The sequence below is a fragment of the Hyperoodon ampullatus genome, assembly GCF_949752795.1.
Source record: "Hyperoodon ampullatus genome assembly, chromosome: 4".
Taxonomy (NCBI): domain Eukaryota; kingdom Metazoa; phylum Chordata; class Mammalia; order Artiodactyla; family Ziphiidae; genus Hyperoodon; species Hyperoodon ampullatus.
Genome location: NC_136917.1, coordinates 113739270 through 113762017, shown reverse-complemented (window position 1 = coordinate 113762017; position 22748 = coordinate 113739270). Strand labels below are relative to the sequence as shown.

Sequence of the window (22748 nt, the reverse complement as noted above, 5' to 3'; positions counted from 1 at the left end):
CTATTCTGCTAAAAACATTCGTGAACAAGTTTTTATGTGAACATAAGTTTTCATTTCTCTGTGATAAATACCCAAGAGAAGAATGTAATTGTTGGTTCATATGGAAGTTGCATGTTTTGTGTTTTAAATTTTTTATTTATTTATTTATAGATGATTCTTTTTTTTTTTGGCTGCATACCACAACTTGTGGGATCTTAGTTCCTTGACCAGGGATTGAACCCAGGCCCTTGGCAATGAAAGCCAAGGGAGTCCTAACCACTGGACCTGCTAGGGAATTCCCTGTTCAGTGTTTTTAAAAAACTGACAGTCTTTTCCAAAATGGCTGTACCATTTTACAGTCCCAACTACAACATATGAGTGATTCAGCCTCCACATCCTCACCAGCCTCTGGTGTTGTCACTACTTCTTTTTTTAAGCTGTTCTGATAGGTGTGTAATGATATCTTGCTGTGGTTTTAATATTTATTTCCTTAATGACTCATGATGTTTTATCTTTTCATGTGCTTATTTGTCATCTATATATCCTCTTGGTGAAATGTCTCTTCATGTCTTTGCCCATTTTCTTTTTTTTTTTTGGTTGCACTGGTCTTCATTGCTGCGTGTGGGCTATTCTCTAGTTGAGGCGAGTGGGGGGCTACTCTTCGTTGCGGTGCGCGGGCTTCTCATTGTGGTGGTGGCTTCTCTTGTTGTGGAGCATGGGCTCTAGGTACACAGGCTTCAGTAGTTGCAGCATGCAGGCTCAGTAGTGTGGCACGCGGGCCCCAGAGTGCGTGGGCTTCAGTAGTTGTGGCATGTGGGCTCAGTCGTTGTGGTGCAGGGCTTAGTTGCCCTACGGCATGTGGGATCTTCCCCGACCAGGGATCGAACACGTGTCCCCTGCATTGGCAGGTGGATTCTTAACCACTGACCACCAGGGAAGTCCTTTGCCCATTTTCTAATTGAAACTTTTTAATTTTAAGAATTTATTTTTACTATTGAGCTTTGAAGTTTCTTTATATATTTTGGATACTAGCCCTTTGTTGAATATATGGTTCTCAAATATTTTTTTACATAATTAAGCAGAATTTAAAATGAACTTTAAAAAATAATAATGAAATCATAGGCTTAAAAAATGTAAAATCTCATGGTACACATTTAAGGCTCTGGATTTTGGTGTTTAGGTTTGAATTCAGACTGTGCTGTTTTTATTAGCTGTGTGACCTTGGGCAAGTTACTGAATAATCTTGGTGACTCAGTTTTTTATCTGTAAAATAGGGATTAAAAATAGCAGGGGCTTCCCTGGTGGCGCAGTGGTTGAGGGTCCGCCTGCCGACGCAGGGGACACGGGTTCATGCCCCGGTCCGGGAAGATCCCACATGCCGCAGGGTGGCTAGGCCCGTGAGCCATGGCCGCTGAGCCTGTGCGTCTGGAGCCTGTGCTCCGCAACGGGAGAGGCCACGACAGTGAGAGGCCTGCGTACCGCAAAAAAAAAAAAAAAAAAAAAAAAAAAAAATAGCATACGTTGTAGCGGGTTGTTGTGAGAATTAAATGAGTTAATACATGTAAAGAACTTGGATTTTGCCTGGATTTTAAGTGCTGAAAATGTGTTAGTTATTATGCTGTTTTTAAAAATTGTGCATTAACTTATTTGCCTAATTTTAGTTTTCTTCTTTTAATTTCATAGCGGTTGGATTTCATCCCTTACTGGTCTCAACAAAAGTATTCCTGTTGGAATCATGATGATAATCATAGCAGCACTTTTCACAGCATCAGCAGTCATCTCACTAGTTATGTTTAAAAAGGTAAGTGAAATTTTATGTCTGTAAATTTTTTTAGTGAGCCTGATATTCAGTTCTCATTTTCCCATTTTGCTCTTTATTTAGTGTAACCTCAAGCCATTTGTTTGTTGTTCTTATGCAAGTTTGCTCTCTGAGGATTACTTTTTACAATTAAAAGTTATGCATAGATAAATTTTAGAAAATTGCATCACATTTAATGTTTCCCATAGATAGGGAATATTTTTAAATTCTGTTAACTGAGGGCTTCTTTTATCAATTGAAGAGTCAGTCTCATTTTTAAAATTTGTATCTTTTTATATATTCTGATTTTTTTTGAATATGAAACATAGTAGACTGATTAATAAATAGAAGTAAATCTCTTGTGTGGTATATGCGTTCTATTTGTATTTAAAATTTAAAGACACTAAATTATTTTATCTAAGAGTATAAAGTGAGCTGGTAAAAGATTCAGACTGGATTATGGACTGAATTTTATTTTTAGTAACTGCCCAATTATCTTAGCTATACAGTTGGCCCTCTATATCCACATGTTCCACATCATCTAATTTGAGCAACTGTGGATTGAAAATATTAGGGAAAAACAAATTCCAGGGAGTTCCAAAAAGCAAAACTTGAATTTGCCACACAATGGCAACTATTTACATTGTTTTTACAACTATTTATATAACATTTACATTATGTTAGGTTTTATGAGTAATCTAGAGATGATTTCAAGTATACATATGGGACAGATGTGGAGAGGATGTGCGTAGGTCACTTGCAAATACTACGCCACTTTGTATAAGGGACTTGAACACCCTCAGATTGTGGTACCCATGGGCGTGGGGATGAGGGTATCATGGAACCCGTACCCACAGATACTGAGGGATGACTGCGCCTCCTCCTGTCAAATTCCCATGGCTGTTTTCACTGCCTTAAAGAAAATCATTCCATAGGGTGGGAGAAAGGTCAGGTTTTTTATATATAAAGTTTTATCATGCCTTGGGTATGTATTTTTGATATTCTACACATGTTCCAACATAATATAGAGACCCTGTGAATAATACCTATGTTTTAAAATAATACTTTTTGGTGAGTCTCACATTAAGGAAAATAAGTCCTTAAAACATTTTTTCTTTGTTTTTTTTTACTCTATGGCAACTTGGGAATATGTACAAGGATTGCACAGAAATAACTGTACCTTATATTTAAGAAAACTGCATTCTTGAAATATTTTGCTTGTACATTTGTCTTTAATCCTTCTCAAAACTGTGAAACCTAGGCTATGTTCTTTCTGTCCATATTTTGCTACTCATTTTCCCTCTTAAAAGCTTTTACTTCTTTTTAGAAATACACATACATAACTATTGAAACTCCGCTTTCTAAAGTTACTAGATCCTATACCAGCCTTTTTTTCCATTTTCCTCCTCCTTGGATGCTGAAGCCTTCTATTCTACAGGTGGCCCCTCTTCCTCAGCCTTTATGGTTATGTTCTGATTCTCCTGCCTCTGAGGCTAGTCTTTCTCCTTCATTTCTTTGTTCAGCTCTTAAGTAAAGGTCTTCTTAAATGCAGCCAGGTCTCTGCTCTTTGCGCTTGCTCTACAGTATTTTTTCCTTGGGAATTTCAACCTCCCTCATTGTTTCAGTTTCTTCCCTACCTGCATGAACTAGAATGTTGGAGTTGAAAGACAATGCTTTACACAAACATTTAGTTGCATCTTCAGGTGACTGTTTATATCTCCAGTTGATTGGTATCATCATCTCACAGTAATGCATCATAAACTCATTCTTTTCTCAGAACCAGCACTCCTTCCAGCAGTTCTGATTCATGTTCAAGAAACATTTATTAACACCACACATTGTATGATTCCACTTATATGAAATGTCCAAAATAGGTAAATCTATAGAGACAGAAAGTCGTTTCGTGGTTGCCTATAACCAGGGGTGGGGTAGAGGGTGACTACAAATGGTTATAGAATTTCTTTTTTGGTGTGATGATGAAAAAGGTCTATGAATATACTAAAAACCATTGAATTGTACACTTTACAAGGGTAAATTGTATAGTGTACAACATTTATCTCAATGAAGCTGTGTTTTAAAAAGGAAATTTATTAAGTAGCTATTATACGAGTGGTTTTAAGTACTTTTTCATGTGATTCCATTTAAAACTTATGTCAGTACTTTGTCAGTGCCTCCATTACTTTTTTACTCAGTTTCCTAGATACTTTCTTAGTGTCTGTTCCATCTTTCTCTTCCTTTCCATTTCCAACCTCAGCTAACCCAGAGATTTTTTTACAGGTCGCTCATACCCCATTCCCACTTCCTTCAGTTCACTTTATGTATAGTTACTATTTTAATCTAAAAAAAATCCCAAACAAAGCCAGCACTCTGAAGATTTTTGAAGTGGACTTCAGGTTGGGGAATGGGACTGTGGTGGTAGTGGTAGTAGGGCTGGTGGTGACCTTTCACAACTCCCGGATCCAGACTTTATACTCCATTCAAAGTTACTGCTTGGTTTCTTTAAATACATCACGTACATTCCTTTGTCTCAGTTTTTGTTCATGGTATGCTTCTTGACCTCTGGGTTACTTTATCTTCTCTGCCAGTTGAAGACTTACAAGTGCTCTTTCAAGACCTAGTTCCAGTCTCATATTCTTCGTCTGTGAAATAAGGAATTTAGATGAGATGATTTTATGAAGTACAATAAATGGAGGTAATATAAGCTAAAATATAGTTTGAGCCAGCTTTCATATTTGTAACAGCAAGGATTTCTTTTAATTTGATAGAAATTGAGATCCAGTGAAAACACCTGATTTTTCTTTTCTTTTCCATACTTGCTCAAAACTTGCTGTTTTTTTCTTCCAATTTCATTGAGATATAATTGCATACAGCACTATATAAGTTAAAGGTGTACAGCATAATGGTTTGACTTACATACGTCATGAAATGATTTTTAATAAGTATAGCAGGACTTCCCTGGTGGCTCAGTTGTTGAGAGTCCACCTGCTGATGCAGGGGACACGAGTTCGTGCCCCTGTCCAGGAAGATCCCACATGCTGCGGAGTGGCTGGGCCCGTGAGCCATGGCCGCTGAGCCTGCGCATCCGGAGCCTGTGCTCCGCAACGGGAGAGGCCACAGCAGTGAGAGGCCTGTGTACCGCAAAAAATAAATAAATAAATAAATAAATAAGTATAGCAAACATTCATCATCTCATATAGATACAAAATAAAAAATTTTTAAACGTTTTTCCTTGTGATGAGAACTCTTAGGATTTACTCTCTTAACAATTTTTATATCTAACATACAGCACTGCTAATTATATTTATCATGTTGTTCATTACATCTCTATTACTTATTTATCTTGTAACTGGAAGTTTGTACCTTTTTGACTCTTTATCCAATTCCCCTTCTCCCGCCCCCCGCCTCTCATAACTACAAATCTGATCTCTTTTTCTATGAATTTGTTTGTTTTTGAAGTATAATTGACCTCCAACACTATGTTAGTTTCTGGTACACAACATAGTGATCTGATATTTCTGTATGTTTCAAAATGATCATCACAGTAAGTCTAGTTACCATCTGTCATCATATAACGGTATTCTATTATTGACTATATTCCCCACACTGGACATTTTAAAAGAAAAAAGTCCTTTGGGGCTATGTAGCCATAGTTTATAACCACTAGGAGTCAGGCTTTCCATAAGCAGTTAATGCCCTCTAAAAGTTATCTATGCACAGTTTTGGCTTTAGAATAGTTGCTTTTTATTAGGCTATTCTGTGTCTCCAGTACCAGCTAAATGGTGCTCTGTGGTATATATTTATTTCAATGGCAATGAATACAATTTTGAGAATTTTGTGGACATTCTGAAGTCCTGCATAATTTGGAGTTAGCTAATCATTGGTGTCTAAAGTGCCCAGTATGAGCACTATGGTATCTTTGTTTTCCCCATAGTGTCATCTTATAATCCAAATTTAAAATAATTGAAATGCAAGAATATGTCTCTTGTACCTCTTCATAGATAAGGGAATAGTTTAATTCTTACCTTTCACAGATAGATTTTTAAATTTTTCTTTTAGATTATTCCCAAACAATATTTTTTTTACAGGCCCATCTTTTTATAGTAAGCTATTAGAAAAAATTAAATAATAGTTTTGGGCTAAGGGAGAGGTATTATAAATGGGTCAAATAACAAATGAATGAGTCATAGGAGATTATATATCAGTGGAATACAAAATTTCCCCCATCCTTTAATTGATATAAGCTAGAATAACTTCGTATGCTAGAGATAAATAGATAATACATAATTTGTATTTCCTTTGGGACCTAGTTGTGAATGGTTATTTTTCTATGAAATTAAAAAATTGTTAATAGACTTTGTCCACATTAATAAAATAATTGTTAGTAGTGATTTTTTTGCACTTCAGAAGAATTTTAGAAAAAAGTTATTTCACTTCTTTAAAAAACAAGTTTTTAAAGTACTTAAAAATTTTTTTCTATACCAAAATATCTGTTTTGCAAATAATCTTTTATTTTGTGTGAGAGTATAGAATTGGGGTATAAGATCCACAATAATGAAAAGTCTCATTTATTAGTTAAATTGGTGTTTTACAGTAAATGCTTTGTGAAGCTATCCTACTGTATATAAAGTGACAGTCCTCTTAGATTAAAAGTGAATTTCACTTTCTTTGAAAGCATTGTAGTTGTTCACTACCCCCCCCTTTTCTTTCTGATTTATTTTGGATCTAGGACAGAATGCTGATAATTTTACTGTAATATCTTTCTGTACTATCACAGACAGGCATGCTGCTTCTCTCTCTTCCTCTCTCTGAATCGTCCAACACTAAGGCCTTTTCTGATTAGGTATCAATTTCAGATGATTCACATTGCCTATTAAAATGCTAGTCCACATGCTGCTTATCTTCATCCAGGGGACACAGAGTAGGTACAGTAATACTTTTGAATCCCTAGAAAAATTGGCACTCTGAGCAGATTGTTTATATCTGTCATCAGTTGGTATCCTTAGTATGTTCACTTTTTTTTTGATTGCCCAAATCTTAATTTTGTTATCCTTTTCTATAAGTACTAGGCTAGTTACTTATTAGGTCCCAAACCTCAGTTAATATAACTAAATTATTGTGAATTATCTTTACCTAGGCATCTTCAAATTCGGTGGATCTGCTAGTTTATAATGCTGTACATATGATATTTTCATCCAAATAATCTTTATATGCATATTTTAATGGCTTTATTACTGAGATGTAACTTACATATCATGCAGTTTACCCATTTAAATTGTATAATTCAATGCTTTTTGGTATATTACATTATTAATTTTTAAAAATTGTGGCTCTACATAAAACATAAAATTTGCTATTTTAATAATTTTTAAGTGTACGATTTAGTGGCATTAATTACATTCACAATGTTGTGTAACCATTACCACTATTTCCATTTTTCATCACCCCAACAGGAATTCTGTGGTCATTAAGCAGTAACTCTTGAATTCCCCCTACCACTAGCCCTTCATAACCTCTAGTCTATTTTCTGGCTCAATGAATTTGCCTATTCTAGATATTTCATATAATTGGAATCAAACAATATTTTCCTTTTTTGTCTGGCTCATTTCACTTAACATAAAGGTTTATCCATGTTGTAGCATGTGTCAGAATTTCATTCTTTTTTATGACTGAATAATATTCCAATCTGTGTATATACTACATTGTGTTTATTAGTTTGTTGATGGACACTTGGATTGTTTCCATCTTTTTTCTACTGTGAATAGTAGTGCTACTATGAATATTGGTGTACAAATATTGCTTTGTCTCTGCTTTCAGTTCTTATGGGTATATACCTAGGAGTGGAATTGCTTGGTGGTCATATGGTAATTCTATGTTTAGCTTTTTGAGGAGCCATCAAGCTGTTTTCTGCAGTGACTGCACTGTTTTACATTCCTGCAAGCAATGTGCAAGGGCTCCAATTTTTCTACATCCTCACCAACATTTATTTTCCATTTTCTGATTATAGCCATCCTAGTAGGTGTCAAATAGTATGTTCGCTTTTAAAACAACCTCTGAGGTAATTGCAAACTAATAAGCATTTTACTTTGTAACACAGGTATAGTCTGCTAGAGTAGTACTGAACTTATTTGGTAACTTTTTTTAAATAATGAGGATGATTTGGGGCCATTTGTTTAATCCATAGGAGATATGGAAACAAGTAATTGTTCAGTGACTTCTACCACAAGTTACTATGTGTTCTGGGGGTATAACTATGAGTGGAAATTGCCACTTCCCCTCAAGGAACTTAAAAAGCATGTAGGATATAAGACATGTGAATAAACCCTGCAAAAGAAGAGTCACAATATACATCCCTAAAAGTCTTGGAAGTGCTGACAAAAGGGAGAGCCACAGCTACTTCAGGCAGAAGGAGGACAGCAATATTTAAGATAGACCTCAAAGGATGAGTGGAATTTCAATAGTGTGAATCTAGAGTAGTAGTTAAAGAGGTTACAGAAAGGGTATCTGACCCAGATCTATGGGCAGGAGGGTTCATAGAGAGTTTCTAAGAAATGTTTAATTGAAAAAATTAGGCTTAGAGGTCCAGAAGTTCTTTCAAAAACTCAAAATGAGAATGAAACAATTTTCAAAAACTCATTTTTCCCAGCTTTAAAAAATGTTGAAATCATTTTGGTATGACAGGGATCTTAAAAGCATGATTTCCTTTTTTTAATTCTAGTTTTATTGAGATATAATTGACATACAGCACCGTATAAGTTTAAGGTGTACAGCATAATGGTTTGACTTACATACATCATGAAATGATTATCACAATAAGTTTAGTGAACATCCATCATCTCATATAGATACGAAATGAAAGAAATACAAAAATATTTTTCTGGGCTTCCCTGGTGGTGCAGTGGTTGAGAGTCTGCCTGCTGATGCAGGGGACATGGGTTCGTGCCCCGGTCCGGGAAGATCCCACATGCCGCGGAGCGGCTGGGCCCGTGAGACATGGCCGCTGAGCCTGCGCATCCGGAGCCTGTGCTCTGCAACGGGAGAGGCCACAACAGTGAGAGGCCCGTGTACCGCAAAAAAAAAAAATTTTTCCTTGTGATGAGAAGTCTTAGGATTTACTCTCTTAAGAACTTTTGTATATAACATACTGCAGTGTTACTTATATTCATCATGTTGTACATTGCATCCCTAGTACTTATTTGTCTTATAACTGGAAGTTTGTGCCTTTTGTGCCTACTTTCATCCAGTTCCCCCTCCCTCCACCCTCTGTTTCTCATAACCACAAATCTGATCTCCTTGTCTATGAATTTGTTTCTTTTTGAAGTATAATTGATCTCTAACACTGTTAGTTCCTGTTATACAACATAGTGATTTGCTATTTCTGTACATTTCAAAATGATCACCACAATAAGTCTAGTTACCAACTGTCACCATACAAAGATATTACATAATTATTGACTATATTCCCCACACCGTACATGTCATACCTATGACTCATTTATTTTGCAGCTAGAAATTTCTAATCTTAATCTCCTCAGCTATTACTCTCCTCTCCCCACCCCCTCCCCTCTAGCAACCACCTGTTTGTTCTTTGTATCTATGATTCTGTTCCTGTTTAGCTTAATCATTTTTAATTAATTAATTAATTAATGTTTAATCATTTTGTTTTTTAGATTCCACGTGTAAGTGGAATCATACAGTATTTCACTTAGAATAATACCCTCTAGGTCCATCCACGTTGTCACAAATGGCAAGATATCATTCTTTTTTTATAGCTGAGTAATATTCTGTTGTGTGTGCATGTGTGTGTGTGTGAGTGTGTGGGTGTGTGTATGCCACATCTTTCTCCATCTATTGATGTGCACTTAGGTTGCTTCCATATCTTGGCTATTGTAAATAATACTACAATGAGTATATATCTTTTCGCATTAGTGTTTTCATTTTCTTCAGATAAATACATAGGAGTGGGTTTGCTGGCTCTTCTGGCAGTTCTCTTTTTAATTTTTTTGAGGAATCTCCATACTGTCTTTGATAGTGGTTGCTTCAATTTATATTCCCACAAACAGTGCACAAGGGTTTCCTTTTCTCCACATCCTTGCCAGCACTTGTAATTTGTTGTCTTTTTTTTTTTTTTTTTTTTTTTTTTTGTGGTACACGGGCCTCTCACTGCTGCGGTCTCTCCCGTTGCGGAGCACAGGCTCCGGACGCGCAGGCTCAGCGGCCATGGCTCATGGGCCCAGCTGCTCCGCGGCATGCGGGATCCTCCCGGACCGGGGCACAAACCCGCGTTCCCTGCATCGGCAGGTGGACTCTCAACCACTGCACCACCAGGGAAGCCCTGTTGTCTTTTTGATAATAGCCATTCTGATAGGTTTGAGGTGACATCTCATTGTGGTTTTGAATTACATTTCCCTGATGATGAGTAATGCTGAGCATGTATTCATGTGCTTGTTGGCCATTTGTTTGTTTTCTTTGGAAAATGTCTATTTAGGTCTTCTGCCCATTTTTAAATGAGGTTGTTTGTTTTTTTGATGTTGAGTTGTATGGGTTCTTTGTATATTTTGGATATTAACTCCTTGTCAGATAAAATTGTTTGGAATATCTTCTCCCATACAGTAGGCTGCCTTTTTGTTTTGTTGATGGTTTCCTTCACTGTGCAAAAGCTTTTTAGTTTGATGTAGTCTCATTTGTTCATTTTTGCTTTTGTTTCCCCTGCCTGAGGAGACATATCCAAAAATATTGCTAAGACTGATGTCAAAGAGTGTACTGCCTATGTTTTCTTTCAGGAGTTTTGTGATTTCCAGTCTTAAATTTAGGTATTCATTTTGCATTTATTTTTGTTTATGATGTTAAAGAATATTCTAATGTCATTCTTTTACTAGTAGGCGTCCAGTTTTCCCAGCACCACTTATTGAAGAGACTGTCTTTTCTCTATTCTATATTCTTGCCTCCTTTGTCATAGATTAACTGACCATAAGTACACGTGTTTATTTCTGGACTCTGTTCTGTTGATCTATGTGTCTGTTTTGGTGTCACTACCATAGTGTTTTGATTACTGTAGCTTTGTAGTATAGTCTGAAGTTGGGGACTGTGATTCTTCCAGTTCTGTTCTTTCTCAAAATTGTTTTGGCTATTTGGGGTCTTCTGTGTTTTCATACAAATTTTTAAATGACTTGTTCTAGTTCTGTGAAAAATGCTATTGGTATTTTGATAGGGATTGCATTGAATATTAAGATTGCCTTGGGTAGTATGGTCATTTTAGCAATATTAATTGTTCCAGTACATGAACACAGTATATGTTTCCATCTGTTTGTGTCGTCTTCAGTTTCTTTCATCAGCGTCTTATAGTTTTCCAAGTACAGACGTTTTACCTCCTTAGGTAGGTATATTCCTACATATTTTATTCTTTTTGATGCAGTTGTAAATGGGACTGTTTCCTTAATTTCTCTTTCTGATAGTTCATTGTAAGTGTATAGAAATGCAATAGATTTTTGTATATTAATTTTGTATCCTGCAACTTTACTGAATTCATTGATGAGTTCTAGTAGTTTTTTGGTGGCGTCTTTATGATTTTCTATGCATAGTATCATGTCATCTGCAAACGGTGACAGTTTTACTTGTTTCTAATTTGGATTCCTTTTATTTCTTTTTCTTGTCTGATTGCTATGTGTATTACTTCCAATACTATGTTGACTAAAAGTAGAGAGGCTGGGCATCTTTGTCTTGTTCCTGTTCTTAGAAATGCTTTCAGCTTTTCAACACTGAGTATGATGTTAACTGTGGGCTTGTGATTTGTGGCCTTTGTTACATTGAGGTATGTTCCCTATGTACCCACTTTGTAGAGTTTTTATTATAAATGGATGTTGAATTTTATCAAAAGCTTTTTCTGCATCTATTGAGATGATCATATTATTTTTATTCTAAAATTTGTTAATGTGTCACATTGATTCATTTGCAGATATTGAACCATACTTAACACCCCTGGGATAAATCCTACATTATGGTGGTGTATGATTCTTTTAATGTATTGTTGGATTTGGTTTGCTAATGTTTCATTGAGGTTTTTTGCATCTATGTTCATCAGTAATATTGGCCTGTAATTTTCTTTTTTTGTGATATCTTTGGTTTTGGTATCAGGGTGATGCTGGCCTCATAGAATGAGTTCAGAAACATTTTTTCTCTGCAGTTTTTTGGAATAGCTGAGAGGGATTGGTGTTAACTCTTCTTTAAATGTTGGTAGAATTCACCTGTGCAGCCATCTGGTCCTGGACTTTTGTTTGCTGTGAGATTTTTTTAAATTACTGATTTAATTTAATTCTTGGTAGTTGGTCTGTTCCTAGTTTCTGTTTCTTCCTGATTTAGTCTTTGGAGATTGTACACATCTAGGAACTTATTTGTTTCTTCTGGGTTGTCCATTTTATTGGCATGTAATTGTTCATAGCAGTCTATTATGATCCATTATATATCTGTGGTGTCAGTTATCACTTCTTTTTCATTTCTGATTTTACTGATTTGGACCCTCTCTCTTGTTTTCTTGATGAGTCTGGCTAATGGCTTATCAATTTTGTTTACGTTTTCAAAGAACCAACTCTTAGTTTCATTGAACTTTTCTATTTTTTTAGTCTCTATTTCATTTATATCTACTCTGTTCTTTATGATTTCTGTTAACTTTGGGTCTTGTTTGTTCTTTTTCCAGTTACTTTAGGTGTAAGGTTAGGTTGTTTGAGATTTTTCATTTCCTGAGGTTGACTTGTATCACTATAAACTTCACTCTTAGAAATTGCTTTTGCTGCTTCCCATAGATTTTGGATCATTGTGTTTTTGTTTTCCTTTTTCTCCAAGTATTTTTTAAAATTTCCTCTTTGATTTCTTCAGTGGCCCATTGTTTGTTTAGTAGCATATTGTTTAGTCTCCATGTGTTTGTGTTTTTTTACATTTTTTTTTTCTTGTAGTTGATGTCCAGTCTCACAGCGTTGTGGTCAGAAAAGATGCTTGATATGATTCCAGTTTTCTTAAGTTTACTGTGACTTGTTTTTGTTTTTTGTTTTTTTTTTTGTGGTATGCGGGCCTCTCACTGTTGTGGCCTCTCCCGTTGCGGAGCACAGGCTCTGGATGCACAGGCTCAGTGGCCATGGCTCACGGGCCCAGCCGCTCCGCGGCACGTGGGATCCTCCTGGACCGGGGCACGAACCCGCGTCCCCTGCATCGGCAGGTGGACTCTCAACCACTGCGCCACCAGGGAAGCCCCTGTGACTTGTTTTGTGGCCTGCCATGTGATCTATCCTGGAGAATGTTCCTAGTGCACTTGGAAAGAACGTGATTCTGCTACTTTTGGATGAAATGCTCTCTGTCTATCTATTAACTTCATTTAGTCTGTTGTGTCATTTAAGGCCAGTGTTACCTTATTTTCTGTCTGAATGATCTGTCCATTGATGTAAGTAGCGTGTTAAAGTTTGCTAGTATTATTGGGTTTCTGTCAGTTTCTCCCTTTATGTGTGTTGGTGTAGTAATTCCCCTACATACAAATGAGTTCCATTCCAAGAGCGTGTTTGTAAGTCCAGTTTGTTCGTAAGTCCAACAAAGTTAGCTTAGGTACCCAACTGACACAATCAGCTATATAGTACCATACTGTAATAGGTTTATAATACTTTTCACACAAATAATACATAAAAAAACAAATGCAAAAAATAAAACTTTTTTTTTTTTTTTTTTGCGGTACGCAGACCTCTCACTGTTGTGGCCTCTCCTGTTGCGGAGCACAGGCTCTGGACGCACAGGCTCAGCGGCCATGGCTCACGGGCCTAGCTGCTCCGCGGCATGTGGGATTTTCCCAGACCAGGGCACGAACCCGTGTCCCCTGCATTGGCAGGCGGACTCTCAACCACTGCGCCACCAGGGAAGCCCAAGAAAACATTTTTAATCTTACAGTACAGTACCTTGGAAAGTACAGCAGTACAGTACAATAGCTGGCATACAGAGGTTGGCATTAAGTGAACAGACAAGAAGAGTTACTGACTAGAGGAGGGAGAAGGGGTGGGAGATGGTAGAGGTAAAGGATCGTCAGCAATAGGAGATAGAGGGTAAGCTGCAGTTTCACTCACACCTGACGTTGATGGAACGAATCTTTGAAAGTTCACAACTTGAAGGTTTGTATGTAGGGGACTTACTGTATGTAGTCTGTATATTTAGGTGCTCCTATGTTGGGTGTGTATATATTTACAACTGTTATACCTTTTTCTGGATTGATCCCTTGATCATTATTTAATGTTCTTCTTTGTCTCTTGTTACTGTTTGTTTTAATGTCTATTCTGTCTGGTATAGATATTGCTACTCCAACTTTCTTTTCTGTTTGCACAGAATACCTTTTTCCATCCCCTCACTTTCAGTCCGTGTGTGTTACTTCAGGTCTAAAGTGAGTCTCTTGTAGACAGCATATACATGAATCTTGTTTTGGTATTCATTTAGCCACTCTATGTCTTTTGATTGGAGCATTTAGTCCATTTACATTTAAAGTAATGACTGTTAGGTTATGTATTTATTGGCATTTTGTTAATTGTTTTTTGGGTTATTTTTTGTAGTTCTTTTTTCTTTCTTTTGCTCTCTCCCTTGTGATTTGATGACTATCTTTACTGTTATGTTTGGATTCCTTTCTTTTGTGTGTGTATCAATTATAGACTTCTGGTTTGTTGTTACCATAAGGTTTATATATAGCAGTCTGTGTGTGTGTGTGTATGATTATTTTAAGTTGCTGATCTCTTAAAGTTTGAACACATTTTAACAACCCTGCATTTTTACTCCACCCTGCCACATTTACAGTTTTTGATATCATATATATATATATTTTTTTGCGGTACGCGGGCCTCTCACTGTTGTGGCCTCTCCCGTTGCGGAGCACAGGCTCCAGACGCACAGGCTCAGCGGCCATGGCTCACGGGCCCAGCCGCTCCGCGGCATATGGGATCCTCCCAGACTGGGGCACGAACCCGTATCCCCTGCATCGGCAGGCGGACTCTCAACCACTGCACCACCAGGGAGGCCCTTGACATCATATTTTACATCTTATTTTGAGTATCCCTTAGCTACTTATTGTGGATATAGATAATTTTTCTACCTTTTATTATTATTTTTTTTAAAATATTTATTTTGTTGCACCAGGTCTTAGTTGCGGCAGGCAGGCTCCCTAGTTGTGGCTCGCGGGCTGCCTAGTTGCAGCTTGCTGGCTCCTTTTAGTTGCGGCATGTGGGCTCCTTAGTTCAGCAGGCAGGCTCCCCAGTTGCAGCTTGCTGGCTCCTTAGCTGTGGCTCGCTGGCTCCTTAGTTGTGGCATGCATGTGGGATCTAGTTCCCCAACCAGGGATCAAACCCAGGCCCCCTGCATTGGGAGCACAGAGTCCCAACTACTGCACCACCAGGGAAGTCCAAATTTTTCTACTTTTGTCTTTTAAGCTTTCTACTAGCTTTATAAGTGGTTAATTTACTGCCTTTACTGTTTGTTTGCCTTTGCCAATGAGAGTTTTCCTTTTATAATTTTCATATTTCTAGTAGTAGCCTTTTCTTTTCTGCTTTGAGAAGTCTCTTTAACATTTCTTATAAATCTGGTTTTGTGGTGCTGAACTCTTAGCTTTTGCATGTCTGTGAAACTTTTGATCTTTCCTTCAAACTGGAAGGAAAGCTTTGCTGAGTAGTCTTCTTGGTTGTAGGGTTTTTTTTCCATTCATCACTTTAAATATATTGTGCCACTCCCTCTGGCCTGCAGAGTTTCTCCTGAAAAGTCAGGTAATAGCCTTATGGGAGTTTCCTTGTATGTAACTTGTTTCTTTTCCCTTGCTGCTTTTAATATTCTCTCTTTATCTTTAACTTTTGCTATTTTAATTACAGTGTGTCTTAATGTGATCCTCTTTGGGTTGATCCTGTTTGGAGCTCTCTGTACTTCCTTGACCTGGATGTCTATTTCCTTTCCTAGGTTAGGGAAGTTTTCAGCTATTATGTCTTCAAATATGTTCTCTGTCCCTTTTTCTCTCTTCTCCTTCTGGGACCTCTATAAAGTGAATGTTAGTACACTTGATGTTGTTTTGGAGGTCTCTTAAACTGTCCTCATTTTTAAAAATTCTTTTTTCTGTTCAGTTTGAGTGATTCCACTGCTCTCTCTTCCTGTTCTCTGATTTGTTCCTCTGTATCATCTAGCCTACTGTTGATTCCTTCTAGTGTGGTTTTAATTTCAGTTATTGTATTCTTCAACTCTGTTTGTTCTTCTTTGTATTCTTTTTTTTTTTTTTTTTTTTTTTTTTTTTTTTTGCGGTACGTGGGCCTCTCACTGTTGTGGCCTCTCCCGTTGCGGAGCACAGGCTCCGGATGCACAGGCTCAGCGGCCATGGCTCACGGGCCCAGCCACTCTGCGGCATGTGGGATCTTCCCAGACCAGGTCACAAACCTGCGTCCCCTGCATCAGCAGGCAGACTCTCAACCACTGCGCCACCAAGGAAGCCCCTTCTTTGTATTTTCTAACTCTTTGTTAATCTTCTCACTATGTTCATCCATTCTTCTCCTGAGTTCTTTAAGCATCCTTATGATCATTACCTTAAATTCTTTATTGTGTAGATTGCCTACTTCCACTTCACTTAGTTCTTCCTTTGGGGTTTTATCTTGTTCCTTTGTTTGGAACATATTCTTCTGTCACCTCATTTTGGCTAATTCACTGTTTTCATTTTTCTGTATTTGGTAGGCTTGTTATATTTCCTGATCTTGGAGAAGTGGCCTTATGTAGGAAATGTCCTATGTGTCCCAGCAGTGCACTCCCCTCTGGTCACCAGAGCTATATGCTCTGGGATTGCCCCATAGATAGGTTGCATGGGCCCTTTTGTTATGGTATGCTGACTACTGTGGGCAATCTGGTAGGCATGGCTAGCCCCTGGTCTGGTTGGTTGCTATGCCCTGCCTTATGTAGAGGCTGCCGGCCACTGATGGGCCAGGCCGTGTCATGAGGTGGCTGGTTAAAGAGCCCCAGGGGGTCCCAGGGCTAGTTCTGGCCCACTGCTGGGTGGAGCTGGGTCTCATGTTGGCTGGTTTGTATGCTAGGTGTCCCAGATCCCATGTTGGCCTGCTGGTAGGTGGGGCCAGTTCCTGACATAACTGTCTGCCATGTCCATGGTGTCTTGAAGCTGGTGTTGGCTTTCTTTTGGGTGTGATTGGGGCCCAAGGGGTCCCAGGGCTGGTGATTGCCCACTGTTGCATGAGGCTGAGTCATGGGGCTGGTGCTGGCCCACTGGTGAATATAGGCAGGTCCTGCGGTCTCTGGTTGCAGAACCAGGGCATCCTGAAGCTAGGGCCAGCCTGTTTGTGGATGGGGATGGGACATAGGGGGGTCCCAGGGCTAGTGCTGGCTCACTGGTGGGTGGACCCAGGTTCTGGGGTTTCTGGCTGCATGGCCCTGGGGATCTGGGGATTGATGTTGGCCAGTGGTCTATGGGGCTGGGTCTTGGGTTAGCTGGGGGCTCTGGGGATCCTAAGGCTGCTGGTCTGCTGGTGGGTCAGGCTGTGTCCACCTGTTAGTAGCTTTGCCTGAGGTGTCCCAGTTCTGGTGCTGACAGGTTGGTGGGTGGGACCAGGTCCCGGCCCTTGTAAGAAGGAGGATTCCAAAATGGCACTTTCTATCACCAGTGCCCTTGTGGTGACCTGAGCTCCCCAAATTGGCTGCCACCAGCATCTGTGTTCCCAAGGTGAGTTTCAGTTGCCTCCTGTGTCTGCAGGAGGCTGTTCAAGTGGGTCTGACCCAGGCTTCTTTCAAATTACTGCTTCTGCCCTGTGTCTCAGAGCAGGTAGCATTTTGTGCATGCCCTTTAAAAGTGAAGTCTGTTCCTACAGCCCTCTGGCTCTCCTGGAAGCAAACCTTGCTGGTCTTCAAAGCCAGACGTTCTGGGGGCTCACCTTCCCAGTGGAGGAGCCCAATGTGGGGCTCGAACACCTCACTTCTCAGGGAGAATCTCTGTGATTCTAATTATCCTTCCGTTTGTGGATCGCCCACCCAGGGGTTTAGGCCTTGACTGTACTGCATCTCTGCCCCTACTACCTGTCTTATTGTGCTTCCTTCTGTATAACTTTAGTTTTAGTAGATCTTTTCTGCTAGTCTTCAGGTCTTTCTCATCAATAGTTGCTCTGTAAATAGCTGTAAGTTTGGGTGCCCGTGGGAGGAGGTGAGCTCAGGGTCTTCCTACTCTGCCATCCAAAAGCATGATTTCTTGATATGGTGTTCTGGAAGCATTAATGGAAACAATACATTTGGATTATTTTGTTTAAATAAAGTACCATGGTTTTTAATTTCCATAGTAAATAATATTTTGTGTGTCATTCAACCACATTGTACACTAAGATATTTTTGAAGATACATTAAGGAAGCAGGATTCTTTTCTGGAGTTGTGTCTTGGCTGTGACACTTTTGCAGATATTTTAAAGTTAATTTTAATTTTTATTAGTCTAACACATTTACATAATTCTCATTTGATCCTCAGGAAAACTCTGAGAGACAAATAGGACAAGAAATATTCTTGTTGTATGAGAAGTAATCTTGAGGTTTTGAGTGGTGTCCAGCCCTGCAGAAAGTAGTGGAATCACTAGGTACCAAATCTAGTGTCCTTTCTGTGGTACTTCTAGGACTAAATATGTAGGTTAGTGCAATTCTCATAAGTAGAAGAGATAGCAAGTATTTAAGTTGTTTAGTTTTTGCTTTTTAATTACACTGTTTTATCTTAAAACTATCTCCCTGGTTTCTTAAGGAGTGTGTTATCAATAGATATCAATAGATATCACTGAAACATAACAGGGAAATGGTAAGCTTTTTGAGATGTTGATCCTTGTAAGTAGCCCATCATCTTGCTGGGACACTGAAATGAAGAATCATCCCTTTCACATGGATATCGTGGATCTAATGCAGTATTTGAGCATTGTGCACTGAATACATATGCAGTCTTTTCCCTCTAGGTGGCTCTCTGGGTTTATATAGATATAGACTATTGAGAAATGTATTATTCCTACCTTTATTTTACCTCTCTGCTCTGTGGGGCTATGAATTACATTTTAAGTAATTAAACCATGAAGTTCATGAATACATAACATCAGCCACTCAATTTAATACAAATTTGAAAAAAGGAATAAATTAGAACAGATGTTTGTTAATTACATGCCCATAAATTGGGGTGGGGGGAAGGGGGAGAGACAGACAAGTTAACCTGTAATTACTTTGCACTGTGGCTAGGTCTAGTAAGTAAAGAAGGTTTATTAGATTTCTATAGTACACTTAATTTGTAGGATCTAATCATATGTACTCATTGTGAGATAAATTTCTTGAACATAGGCGTAGTAATTTATCTGTATCTTTAATTTTTTATTTTAAAAACTTGGTTTGGAAAGGGAATAAAAATATACTTATGGTAGTGCTGTGGTACTAAAAGAATTTTAAGGTTCACCAGTATATGTACTTGTCAATGATCTCTTTTTCTCCCTGACCCTTTTTTTCTCTCTTTTTTTTAATTTGCACTTTATTTATTTTTTATTTTTGGCTGTGTTGGGCCTTCATTGCTGTGCGTGGGCATCTCATTGCGGTGGCTTCTCTTTGTTGTGGAGCACAGGCTCTAGGCGCATGGGCTTAGCTGCTCCGTGGCATGTGGGATCTTCCCGGACCAGGGCTTAAACCCACGTCCCCTGCATTGGCAGGCGGATTCTTAACCACTGCGCCACCAGGGAAGTCCCTCTCTCTGACCTTTATTCTTTTTTTTTTTTTGGTTGCACTGGGTCTTAGTTGTGGCACGCAAGATCTTTAGTTGTGGCATGTGGGATCTTTTAGTTGCAGCATGCAGGATCTTTGTAGCGGCATGCAGGATCTTTAGTTGCGGCATGCAGGATCTTTTAGTTGCAGCATGTGGGATCTTTAGTTGCGGCATGCAGGATCTAATTCCCTGACCAGGGATTGAACCCCGGACCCCTGCATTGGGAGCGTGGAGTCTTAACCTTTGGACCACCAGGGAAATCCCTTTCCCTGACCCTTTAATACTTTGATCCATAGTATAATATGGCATTTGCTTTCGCTACTGTGTATCAGAAGAACTTGGGACTTTGACCCCTTATTTTCCCCGACAGCTCTTCATTCCTTAACTGCTTTCTTCCCTTGGCATCTGTGAAAAGGTCCCTGGTTTTACTCATTCCTCTCTTAATCATTTCTTGTTGTTATGGGTACCTCTTAAATATTGGTGTCTAAACAGGCTTCGGTACGTGATTTTCTTCTCTTTCTACTTTATGTGTTATCTCTCTGTGGACAGTTTCATTACGTCAGAGTTGTAGCTACCATTATGTGCCATTGGTTTCCAAGTCCATGTCTCTAGCCCATTCCTCTCTACCTCCAAACCAAATTTTCACCTGTCTGCTGGGGCAGGCTTAGAGTAGGTATTCAATAAACATTTGTGCAATGGATGAATGTTTAGAACTTAGCGTCTACTCTCCCCCCAAATTAACGTATCCTCTGTATTCTCTCTTTGTGAAACAACTTCCCAGTATCTAAACTTGATTTGAAAGTACTTGACTCCTACTTTTCCTCACTCCACACTTAACTCCACAATTAACCAGTTCCTATGTATTTAGGTTTGGGAAAAGGGCTGACTTGGGTGTACTGCCCCCATCCTCCAAACCTACTTTGATGACATTCTAGTCAGGCTTCTGATTTAGACCTAATCACAATGCAGTGTAATTACAAGTTCACTTTTCTGTCTCATCTTTCCTTCTCATCTTTTTTCCTCATCTTTCATACCCCCAAGTTTGTAGGTATGTAATAAGTAAATATCAATATTTGTCCTAATGTGCCTTGTTATTTCCTTTCTCAAATTTGTATTAGATGGAGTGGCTGATGTTATGGATTGATGTGCTTCATAGTTTATGCATCTTCGAGAGAGATGCTAACAGAAAGAGTATTTTTGAACCCTGCTTATAAAAATCTAAGATTTGAGTGATGAATCAGTATGGACAGATATTGCTCAGAAGTGTTTCTTAAATCCTTTAGGACTTGACCATACACAAAAACATAAATAGTATTCAGAGTGAATTATCTTTAAGGACACACATATTGCTTGCTACATTAAATGATAAAACGATACCATTTGATACAATAGGGGCAGTGGTGTATATGTAGCCAACGTAGAAATAGGTAAGGTATTATTTTTTTGGAATTGTCTAGGGTAGTAAATTAATATATTTAAGTCAGAATGTCTCCTGTTATGTTTAAACCATTCTTTTGTAAGGCTGTAATATCTTAATTAGGTACAGTGGAAAACATAGCTTTCTGCATTTGGTTAAGAAGTCGTTTTTTATATTATTTTTGGTTTGGCATAGGCGTAATTATCTCTTCTGCATTGGAGATAAAAGGGAAAAATCTATTTTAAGAAAATATTTACAAACAATGTTGTGTGCCACTGCGGTGGCTGATGTTCTTGATTTTAGGAATCCTGCCTAGAATCTAGTCTTTTTATCTCTGAGTCATGTTGGGATTAATTGAAGAGCTATTGATAATGAACGCATAGATTACCACTCATCTTCTCCCACTTTTCTGTGCCTCTGTAGGTACATGGACTGTATCGCACAACAGGTGCTAGTTTTGAGAAGGCCCAACAAGAGTTTGCAACAGGTGTGATGTCCAACAAAACTGTCCAGACTGCAGCTGCAAATGCAGCTTCAACCGCAGCAACTAGTGCAGCTCAGAACGCTTTCAAGGGTAACCAAATTTAGAGTCTTCAAACAATACATTGTTACCTTCTGACTGTACTTTTTTCTCCAGTTACTGTATTCTATAAATATTTTTTTTGTTCAAAACACAGTACACACAGCACGTATATTTCCTAATCACTTGTGCATGGGCTAAAACCAGAAAAACTTCCTTGTCTTATCATTTACCTGATAGTTTCTTAATATTTCAGTGCCCCTTGCAAAAAAAAATTACATGTGACATAAATATTCTCCATATTTTTTGGGGGATGAATGTTCAGCGAATTATTTCAGTGGTGACACACTGAAATTAACATGGCACTTATGATTAAAAATGCACTTAGTACTTGCTGCAGTCATTCTTTCAAGAGTCAGATGTAAGGATTACACATTGGAGCAGTAAAGCAATGCTTCATTCCTTTTCCTTATTTATATTGAAAGAAATAGGACATCAGAGACTTAGGGATTTTTTAATTGGCTTGCTTTTTAGCAGTTTCAGTCACCAGTGAAGAGCCTGTGTACATTTCATGGTAGATAATGTAAATTTTATCTTTCTATTTTCTTTTTTTAGAGTAGTTGATATTTTGATAATCAAGCTCTGATCTTGCATGGTCACCAGGTTTCTTAAAAGAATTAGTATTTTGGGTTATGCACTGCTTATGGTTGCAGGATTGGGGAGTTGTTTATAGAATCATAGAAATGATTTTCTGTAATACTTTCTTCTAAATAAAAATTCACTGGGGTGCAATACGAGGATATAATATAATATGCAGTGCATTATCCAAAAGAAAAGGTAGATAATTGATGGAATAGAATGTAGTGATGATAATACCTTTTTGTTTTTAATTTTCAGTATTCATATCATAGTAAAATATTACTGTATGGAAACTTTGGTATATTCTTGTGGCTACTCTTTTTAATTGAACTGAGATTGTGTTTGGCAGCTCTTTTCTGGGGTATGTGTGTGTAATTTTTAACAGAGGTATTAAAGTCTAGCCTAACTCCATGTCCAAAAAGAACATAACAGTATTTAAGAAATTTTTCTTTTAGCCTCTCATGTCTAGTTGGCATTAAAAATAAAAAGACCCTGGCACTTCACATATACTTGAATCCCTAACGCACCTCAGTCTTTGAATTTTTGAGACAGACTGAATACATTAAAATTTGTAGCAACAGAAAAAATAAAACATTTAACTTGCATCAAGCAAGAAAATACAGATACAGTTGAATGCATTAAT

The 22748-nt window shown here is 38.2% G+C and overlaps 1 protein-coding gene across 3 annotated transcripts in view; it reads left to right on the top strand.

Moving 5' to 3' along the window:
• Window positions 1–21534, top strand: part of SCAMP1 (secretory carrier membrane protein 1) — a gene marked incomplete at both ends in the record, with an annotated part of 105286 nt that extends 83752 nt beyond the window's left edge. For all 3 annotated transcript variants that reach the window (XM_079702066.1, XM_079702068.1, XM_079702067.1), the window contains 2 exons: window positions 1663–1780; window positions 21370–21534. In XM_079702066.1, coding sequence (XP_079558192.1) covers window positions 1663–1780; window positions 21370–21534 — 283 coding nt within the window. The remainder of the gene's footprint in view (window positions 1–1662; window positions 1781–21369) is intronic.
• Between the last annotated feature and the right edge of the window lie 1214 nt (window positions 21535–22748).